This window comes from Myotis lucifugus, unplaced genomic scaffold (assembly GCF_000147115.1).
Source record: "Myotis lucifugus unplaced genomic scaffold, Myoluc2.0 scaffold_797, whole genome shotgun sequence".
Classification (NCBI taxonomy): domain Eukaryota; kingdom Metazoa; phylum Chordata; class Mammalia; order Chiroptera; family Vespertilionidae; genus Myotis; species Myotis lucifugus.
In genome coordinates, this window is record NW_005871845.1 from 193,336 (window position 1) to 203,728 (window position 10,393).

The window sequence follows — 10,393 nt, forward strand, 5'->3', positions numbered from 1 at the left end:
GTTCCTGGGTTGTAGTGGTTCTTGGTACATTCTTGTTGAATAGGATCATCGTCGCCTTGGGAAACATCTCAGAATGCACCCTCCCCCTCCTGCAGACATGCAGTTCTCTCTGCTTCTTAAAATCCTTCAGGGGGTGAAGTCCACACTCCTTCCAGGGTTCCCTGGGCACTGTTTTTACTTCCTCCCTCCCCTTCACGAACTCAGGTCATTCATACTAACCTTCCTTGAGCTTCCTGACCATGCGACATGTGCTCCATCATCTTTCCCCGGGCTGTTCCCTGTAGCAAAGTGCAACCCTAAAGTCACCTGGGAGGGGAGAGGGATTGAGGGGGGAGTTGCCAGGGACCATTCAGACCTGTTTATTAATCCAAATCTCTGGGGGTGGAGCCTGCCGGGTGTCCTTTTTAAAGTTCCTCCCATGTTTCTGTTGCAGAAGACCAGAGAAAAACCAAGGCACGCTTAGAGAAAGGGAGTTACATTTTATTATTAAATTCTGCTCAGGCCCAGAGAAATATGTCTTTCAAATTCTGGGCCCCCCAACATGGAGGAAATCCTCTATTTATACTTTTTTCAGTCCTTTGTCTCCCAAATTTGGAAGGAGACTTCCAGGCCTTCTGAGAAAGAAGGCCTGTGTGCTGGGAAGGGGCCATCAGACCATATCTCAAGGCCTGGCCTGGTGTCAGCACTGAGGACTCTGTCTGGGCATAGTTTACGGCCTCTCTGGAATGGGAGTGGTCTTATTTTCCTTATTATTTAAGCAAGCAGGCGTTTACAGAAGCCATACCATCAGGGTTAAAATTTCAAACAGCAGTTCTTATATAAGATGGATGCTTCAATTCCAACGCGCAGCACGACTGACAACTCTTGGTCCAGTTGCAGGTACCCCTAACAGATGGCCCATGGCCCACACCAACCCCAGAGGAGCAAGCAGCAGGACTCCAATGTCCCCCGAGCTCCTGCCCCTGGACCTTGGCCTAGGGCAGTGATGGCGAACCTTTCGAGCTCAGCATGTCAGCATTTTGAAAAACCCTAACTTAACTCTGGTGCCGTGTCACATCTAGAAATTTTTTGATATTTGCAACCATAGTAAAACAAAGATTTATATTTTTGCTATTTATTTTATATATTTAAATGCCATTTAACAAAGAAAAATCAACCAAAAAAATGAGTTCGCGTGTCACCTCTGACACGCGTGTCATAGATTCGCCATCACTGGCCTAGCCTAGGGCCTCCCTGCCAGGCCAAGGAAACTAGGCCGGAAGCTGGCGGGGAACCGGGGCAGCGGTAGGGCCCTGGGACTGCAGTGCCGTGAACAAGCCCCCATTGCAGTTCGAGGAGATCCACGAGGTGATGGCGCGTTACAAGACGCTGGTGAGCATGCACCAGGACCTCATGCAGTCGGCGCAGGAGGGCCAGGAGAAGATCGAGCGGGCCAAGGCGCGGCTGGCGCGCTACATGGAGGAGAAGGACGACGAGATCCTGCAGCACAACAACGAGCTGGCGCGCCTGCAGATGCGCTTCGACCGCGCCCGCAGCGACGTCATCATCTGGGTGAGCCACCCGTGGGTGAAGGAGGGAGGGACAGGTGCGCGGGAGGCACACACACACACACACACACACACACACATGCACACACACAGGCTGTCCTCACATCCCTCCCGCGTGCCCTCCCAGGAATCCCGCTGGGCGCACATCCAGAACACCGCCGCCAAGAAGACCCTCTTGCTTGGCACCATCAAGATGGCAACGCTGAACCTCTTCCAGATCGTGAGCAAGCAGCTGAAGGAGACAACCTTCGTGTCCCTGGAGGACACGCACAAACAGCTGGACATGGTAAGAGGAGGTGCAGGTGCCGGCTGGGCTGTGTCTACTAAACCAAGATGGTGCTTGACCGGTTGAGTGGAGGAATGAACCGGATAGAGCCCCGGTTCTCAAATGTTAACAGGATTCCAATCACCTAGGCAGTGGTTCTCAACCTTCTGGCCCTTTAAATACAGTTCCTCATGTTGTGACCCAACCATAACATTATTTTCGTTGCTACTTCATAACTGTAATGTTGCTACTGTTATGAATCATAACGTAAATATCTGATGTGCAGGATGGTCTTGGGCGACCCGTGTGAAAGGGTTGTTCGACCACCAAAGGGGTCTCGACCCACAGGTTGAGAACCGCTGATAGGGTCTGCGGAGTATTGCTGGGCCCCATCCCAGAGTCTCTGATTCAACAAGACTGAAGCGGGAACCCACGAATTTCCATTTTCTTTTTAATCCTCACCTGAGGATGTGTGTGGTTTGTTTTTTTAATTGAACCTGACGGTGTATTGTGTTGTTGTCTTTTTTATTGATTTTAGAGAGAGAAGAAGGGAGAGGGGGAGGGAGAGGAGAGAGAGAGAAACATCAATGTGAGAGAGAGACATCATCGAACCTAAAACCTGGCTATGTACCCTGACCAGAATCGAACCCTCGGCCCTTCAGCCCTTCGGGTCACAGAACAGTGCTCCAACCAGCTGAGTCACACCGGCCAGGGCTGAATTTCCATTTCCAACAAGTCCCAGGTGCTGGCCTGGGTTCCACACTTTGAGAACCACTCACGGCATTAGAACTGAGTCCCTGTGGGCCCCAGTCAACAGGGACAGTAGCAGGGACCCACTATCGAATTCATTGTGCAAAACAGTCTTGTTAGATTTAGTGAGTTCCCAGAGGCTTATGCCCGAGGCCCACTCTTTGGGAAAAGAGAACGTTGGTGAGGGAGAAGGGAGGACAACCAGCACGTTTAGGGAAGTTGTCGAGTCATATTAGTGCCAGTCTGAGATTTTCTCTTTGAAGTCATTGAGTAACTTTTCACTGTCTGATCCAAAGCTATTTGACGCCATGTCATGTGCCACCTAACGTCATCTCGTTTCTGACCAAAGGTGAACACACCCCACAATTTGGGAGGTTCCACATCAGCAGATGCATTCGCCATGTTTCTGGCAACATGCAAAGAACCATGACTATGTATTCCTTTGGCAAAAGTCTTTAGCTCTGCTGTGCAGTAGTAGAAAGAAAGCTCTTAAACTGATTTTTCTCTTGTTCCCTACTGTAGCCCAGTGTCTAGAACAGTGATGGCGAACCTTTTGAGCTCGGCGTGTCAGCATTTTGAAAAACCCCAACTTAACTCTGGTGCCGTGTCACATATAGAAATTTTTTTATATTTGCAACCATAGTAAAACAAAGACTTATATTTTTGCTATTTATTTTATATATTTAAATGCCATTTAACAAAGAAAAATCAACCAAAAAAATGAGTTCGCGTGTCACCTCTGACACGCGTGTCACAGGTTCGCCATCACTATTCTAGACAATGCCAGCCACAGAGTAGGCCCTCAACTAGTATTTGGTGAATGAAGATCAAACACAAGCTACAAAAGGCAGTTGATTGAGGGGCACTTCCCCTTTTAACAACAACAAAGAGGTGAAAGTCATGAAACGTAAAGGATTTCACCCTCTGACCAGCCAGGAAGAAGGATTTCCCTAAACCCAAAACTCTGCCTCCTCCTTAAGGCAAGTGAGGGCAGCGTTGTTGACGGTCCAAAGACCATAAAGGGAATTTGTAAGAAAGTCTGCGCTGAAGCAGCAATTCTCAAACTTTTTGGTATCTGGATACCGTCACACTCTTAACATTTATTGAAGACCCTCGAAGAGCTTCTGTTTATATCAGTTATATCTACTGCTATGTAGCACATTAGAAACGCAAGCAGAAAAGTTAAAAATACTTAATTCATTCATTTTTAAATAACAGGAAGCAAATGAACATCAATAGCCTTTTTAATGAAAAATCCGTTTTCAAAAGCTGTTTTGTGGGATGAGTGGCGTACTTGACCCTTTTACAAATCCCCTTAACGTCTGGCTGCGCGGAGGACGGGTGGCTCCTCGTGTCCGCTTTCGCCTTCATCCTGTTTGACAGCCCAAGTCACTGAAACATTCTACTCTGGTAAAAGCCACTGCACACTCATGAGAGAATAAGAGCGAAAAACACACAAATAACATCTTTTTTTTTTCTTTTTTTTTTAAATATATTTTATTGATTTTTTTACAGAGAGGAAGGGAGAGGGATAGAGAGTCAGAAACATCGATGAGAGAGAAACATCGATCAGCTGCCTCCTGCACACCCGCCACTGGGGATGTGCCCGCAACCAAGGTACATGCCCTTGACCGGAATCGAACCCGGGACCCTTCAGTCCGCAGGCCGACGCTCTATCCACTGAGCCAAACCGGTTAGGGCACAAATAACATCTTAGATTATAAAAAGGGTTTGGGCCTGCAGCCCTCTCCCCAGCAGTGGGGTCTCGGGGACTCCGGGGGCCTTGGGCCCTTTCCTTTGGCTGCTGTGGAGACAGGTGGGCAGGGGGCTGCGAGCCCAGCTCCTCACCTCTGCCTGCGCATCCCTGCTGAGAGTACAGCTTCCAGCTCATCCACTCCGAGTTGTGAGCTTTCTGAGGCCCTTTCAACCTTGATTTGTCTCCACAGGAATACTTAACATAGCCCAAATCTTCTTCTAAAACAGGGGTCCTCAAATTTTTTAAACAGGGGGCCAGTTCACTGTCCCTCAGACCGTTGGATCGCCGGACTATAGTTTAAAAAAAACAACTATGAACAAATTCCTATGCACACTGCACATATCTTATTTTGAAGTAAAAAAACAAAACGGGAACAAATACAATATTTGTATTTGCATGTGGCCCGGGGGCCGTAGTTTGAGGACCCCTGTTCTAAAACATCCCACTGCATTCGCAAAGGATATGAGCCTACTGAGAGAAATACACACGATCCAGTAGCCTGAACAATTAAAAAATAAGGACCAGGAAAAATATAAGTTGAAATCCGAGGTCAGGGCAAGAGAGAGAAATAAAGACTGCAGACTCTGGCCTTACAAAGGACAGTAGTTGACGCTGAGCTTCCTGGCGACCAGGAGGAAGAGCAACACAGAGTTCTGGCACCAAAATAAGAAAACATATGTTTTCCTCAGAGAAAGGGAGCCTTTTCCAGCCCTAATTCCAACAAAAATTTCTCACTCAGTGAACAGTGTTCTCAACAAATCCCTGCAACCGATCCAAGCGTGGGCTTTGGGAGCCACTTCTGTAGAAGTAGGAGCACAGCATGACAGTGCAGCCTGCGAACGGCCGAGACCATGCGAATCCACACACTGCGTGGGGGAAGGTCTCGAGCAGCATTTTCCAGACTGAGCTTACACATTTCCTTTGGGGGAATAAAAAGGACTCTGTGGCCTAATACATTTTGAAAACTCTAAAGTAAAACAAAGTTCCATGGTTTGTAAACATGGGACTTCACAGAGTCCTGAGGCTCTCGAAGGAGATTCCACATAGTTTATGTTGAACGTTTCTGGAACTTACTTGACCACTGAACCCTCTCAGAGGGCATGTGGTTACTTATTGTAAGAACACAGTTTGGGAAATGCTGGGCTGGTCTTCTCTGTAGCCTTGGGAAAGTTACTTTAAGTCGCTGACTCTTTCCTCTTTTCGCAAAATAGGCGTCACATCGGTAATAGTACGAGTATTAGCTACTGACAGAGTTGCTGAGAGTTTGGACAGTCCTATCTCCAGGGACATTCTTGAAAAGGAGAAATGTTAGAACTGAGATCTCAGGGGTCATCTAGGCCGAGCTTTCCTCCCTCTTCCCTTTTTAAAGATGAAGCAATTAAGTCCTAGAAAGATGACATACTTGCCCTAAAGTTGCATCAGGACTCCAGCCTCTGGCTTATAAGGCAGCACGGTTTCCACCATTAAACTGATTTCATGTTCTTACAAACAGAAGCCAGCGCCCTAGCCTGTTTGGCTCAGTGGATAGAGCATAGGCCTGCGGACTGAAGGGTCCCCAGTTCGCTTCGGTCAAGGACACGTACCTCGGTTGCAGGCTTGACCCTGGTCAGGGTGCATGTGGGAGGCAACCAATCAGTGTTTCTCTCTCTGTGTCTCTCCCCCTCCTTTCCACGCTCTCTCTCTCAAAATAAAAAAAAATAAAAATCAATGAAAAATATTCTGGAGTGAGGATTAACCAAAAAATAAATAGAATAAAACATAAAAAAAGAAGCCAGCAAAGAGAATTCAAACTCCCCAGATGACTGGAGATTAGCCTAAGGAGCATCAGTTCTGGGTTTCAGGTGAATGAGACCTTCAAGATTATCCAACGGGGGAGCGCTCCCTGCCCCACACAGCCGGACCCGCCTGCCGAATGCTTGCATCCCCTCCCCTCTCTCCTCTCGCCCTTCAGTCAGATCCCCAGCCTGGCTCCTTCCCGTCACCGTGCCTGCCTCCAGGCGTTCCAGCTCCACGGCTATTTATTGCAGTTAGTCTACGACCTGGCCCTCCGTGTCCACTAGAATCATTGTCGAATGAGGGAAGGTGGCTGCAGCTGGTCACAGGAACAGGGGGGCTCCTGGGTGGGCGGCCTGTGCTGGGCAGGATCACTCGGTCCCCTTGCCTTGTCAGGTCCAGCAGTTCATCCAGGACCTGTCGGACATCTGGGCAGAGGTGAAGAAGAAGGACCAAACGCCGCAGATCCGGGTTTAAGGAGCCGCCGTGAGCAGCGACGGAGAGAGAAGTTCCCGATGAGCTTGTGGTCAGTCAGCCAGTCCGGCCCTCTGGGACCTGCGCCTTTCTGCTGGCAGACACCCTGCCGGGTTTCCCCTCGGGCCTCAGCCCGCCCTCCCCTGTGCACATTAAATTCGATACGTTTGTTCCTAAGTTCTCGTTTTGGTTATTCACGGGGAAGAGGGCCCATTGAGGAAAGAACCCCCCCAAAGCACCCCCCCTCTTGAAGCTGGTCACTAGGCTGCCCGGGGTCTAGACATCAAATCTCGGGTCTCGGCAAGTATCACATGACCACATTCATATGTGGAATCTAATTAACAAAATAAGCTGATGAATGGAGTGGATCCAGAGACATGATAGCATGAAACAGAGTGGAGAATCTCAGAGGGAAGGCGGGGAGGGTGGGTGGGTGGAAGGTAGTCAACCAAAGACCTTGTATGGGTATATGTATAACCCATGGACGCAGACAGTGGGGTGGCGAGGGCCTGAGGTGGGGGATGGGGGCTGAAGGGAATCAATGGGGGGAAAAAGGGACTTATGTAATACTTTAAACAAAAAAGATTCAAAATATGTTTAAAAATTTTAAAAAATAAAATAAAACCAAAATCATTCCAAAAGTGGAAAAAAAAAATCTCGGGTCTCGGGTCTCCTCGGCGTGGCTCGCACACAGTAGGTATTCATAGGGCCGCAGGCCAGTGGAGATGGCACATGGGGCTGTCTTCCCTCTACCGCTTCAGAAACAATGTGGGAGGTGGGTCTTTCTAAGTGGGGAGCAGGGGCCCACTAGAAGCTATGAAGGCAGCTTCCCAAGTCAGGGTCCCACCTCTTCCCTTTTCTCCCACCCGCCGTGAACCCTAAAACTTCAACATGGTATCAGCCACGCTAACAGGAAGAGCAGGCAGCCCCTGAGCAGGCTGGATGATGGCTCACCCCAGCCAAACTAAACTGAGGATGGGCCGACGGAAAGCCTCGGACTTAGCGTCCAAAACTCAGCTGCACATTTCCAAACCCTCAGCGGCAAAAGTCGGGTCAGAGGTGGGCAGAGGAAGCAGCACTTACTGAGCATCAATGCTCAGCACCCCCGTGGAAGCTCTGTGTCCCCGTCTCACCCAACAGGCCGCTTGCCCAAGGACACTGGTACAGAGGGAAGGGTGGGGGTTCACACGGGGGCTGCCTACCCCCAGCCGGGGCGCCCTCAGCCAGGCTGCCCTTCAGAAGACAGACACGGCCGCTGTCCCCTCCAAAGAAGGCTGGGGAGCAGGCCTGACGAGGCTCCTCGCTTCCTCCTGGCCCTGTGACCCCAGAGGGATCCCCGTGACCCCGGGGGCTGCTGCAGTCGCCCCTCTGGTCCTGCTCTGGGCTTTGTACACCCACCGTCCATCTCAGCGTGGCTCCTGGGCCAGCAAAGCAGCACCTGGGAACTGACCAGAAATGAGAATCGGAAACTCTGGGTGGGCCCCAGACACATGGGTTGTTTTTTGTTTATTTGTTTTCTATGAATCGTCATCCGAGGATATTTTCCATTGATTTTTAGAGACAGTGGAAGGGAGAGAAGGAGGAGAAAAGAAAGAGAGAGAGAGAAACATCTATGTGAGAGAGACACATCAATTTGTTGCCTCTCGCACGTACCCCAACTGGGCTGGGGCTTGAACCTACAACCCAGGTAAGTGCCCTTGACTGGGAATCAAACCCGGGACCTTTTGGTGCGTGGGTCGTTGCTCTAACCACTGAGCACACTGGCCATGGCACCATCTGGGTCTTAACAAGTCCTCCAGGTTTGAGCACCACTGCTTTGTCATGAGCCGAGCACTCTCAAGGACCGGGCTCCTGTCACCTCCACCATGTGAAGCAACACACGTCCGGGAGACCCTGTCTCACCACCTGCAGTCAGAGAAGCGGAGCCACAGGTGACAGATGTCCATACAGAGCTGGTTGCAGGGGTTGTGGGCGCCGGGTGAGCACTCTCTGCAAAGCTGTTGTCTTCACACCTGACGCTGGGGCTTGAAGTCCGCAGGGGGGGGAGTTGGGGGAGAAATATGGATGTAAAGTGGGGGAGGGGGGAGATCAAACAGGAGCCAGAATCCATATGCACAACCAGGGGAAAGACAGGAACCCATGCCGTTCTGGTCATTTCCAAGCTCAGTGGTGTGCGCGTCCCACAGCGGCCAGGACCCTGCACCTTGGAGCTGAGCACACACATGGGGCCCCTCAGCATGTCCACCCTGGGCCCTGGACCCACGAAGCCCAAGTCTGGCCCAATCAAGAGAGATTTGGGCTCCAGGTACATGATATCAGGGTCCAAGAAAAGGAAGATAGCATTGAGAGCCCATTGGAGTTTTCCAGCTGGGAAGACACCAGCTCATTGAAGCAGAAGTAACGGACTGGTTCCAGACATGAGTCGTTCTCATCAGCACAGGCAGGGAGGAGGGCTCCGGGTGCCCTAAGGGTCAAGGGCAGCAAGACCTTCAGGAACACTCCATCCCCCCAAACCTGATTGCTCTTCCCAATAGAAAGGAGGAGAGGAAGGGAGGAAGGAAGGGGGAGGAGGGTGGCCTCCAGGTGTGACAGGGCTCAGCCTGCAAGCAGCCTGGTACCAGACAACCTCATGGCTGTCACGCACGCCATGCCAAGTACACTGACCCAGAGCAGCAACGGATGTCCAAGAGCTGCTGGTGAGAACCGGTCTAGAACAAAGACCTGAGGGCTTTCGGGGTCTCTCTGGAGTAGCTAAGGGCCCGTGCTGCTGTGGGATCAGACCCTCCCTCACTTGATTGGAGCCTCTCAGCCCCTTTCCCAGACTGCAGGCCCGGGTCCCACATCTTATATTCAAGGGTTGCAGCCAGCTGGAGGGGCTCTGGAACCTTCCTCTTCTTGGGGTTGCTCTCTCAGGCACCCGAGCAAGCTGCTCTGCTCTGGGACTTTCAACCCAGGAATATCAGAAGTGCCATGTGTGCACTGCAGGGTGCTGGGGGCAAGCAGAGTCCGGAGGCCCTGCCCCAGGCAGCTTCCCTTTCGTGGGAGATAAGAACCAACTATGCACTGGCCCTCATGACTCAGTGGCATTGACGGATGAACCAGGAGGTCACGGTTCAATTCCAGGTGTGGGCTCGATCCCCAGTGGGGGGCGTGCAGGAGGCAGCTGATCAGTGATTCTCTCTCATCATTGATGTTTCTCTCTCTCTCTCCCTCTCCCTTCCTCTCTGAAATCAATAAAAATATATATTTTTTAAAAGAACCCACTGCGAGCTGCGATGCCAGCAGAGCCGAGGCCTCACCTCAGCTTTCTTGCCAATGATGGCCCGATGCCCCCCTAAGCTTTGACTCTGAAACTTTTAACATTTTGACATTGAGGAGGCTCCCAATATAGACCACGGAGAAGGGAATGACAACAGCCAGGCTTGGTGGCAGCCAAAGTGTGGGGATACCACCCTCTGAGGGTAAATAACCATTTGAGGAACTTTATGAAGAAACAAGCTGGATCTAGAAATATCCAAAAGAATGAAAGCCAGCTGCATAGTGATGCAAACTGATTGAATTAATTTTCCAGTCTGCATAACAAATAACCCCAAACTTAGTGTCTTAAACCAACACCCACTATTATCTCAAAATAGTAGGTTGGAAGTCTGTGTGGACGCAACTGGGTTCTCCGTGCATGGCCCAGATCAAGATGGTGGTGGAACCTGGCTCTTACCTGGAGAGTCCAGAGAGGAATCCCCACCTCCAAGTTCGTCCAGTTGTCGGCAGAATCCAGGTCCGTGCAGTTGTGGGTCTGAGGCCCCCATTTCCTTGCTGGCTGCTAGTCAG

The 10,393-nt window shown here is 50.6% G+C and overlaps 1 protein-coding gene across 1 annotated transcript; it reads left to right on the forward strand.

Annotated features, from left to right (window-relative positions):
- Nucleotides 1–806: 806 nt before the first annotated feature.
- On the forward strand, nucleotides 807–6,742 carry CCDC42 (coiled-coil domain containing 42). Its single transcript, XM_023747145.1, has 4 exons — nucleotides 807–879; nucleotides 1,330–1,551; nucleotides 1,675–1,833; nucleotides 6,488–6,742. Exons 2-4 carry the CDS (start codon nucleotides 1,351–1,353, stop codon nucleotides 6,566–6,568), a joined length of 441 nt encoding a protein of 146 aa, XP_023602913.1. The 5' UTR covers nucleotides 807–879; nucleotides 1,330–1,350; the 3' UTR covers nucleotides 6,569–6,742.
- Nucleotides 6,743–10,393: the final 3,651 nt, after the last annotated feature.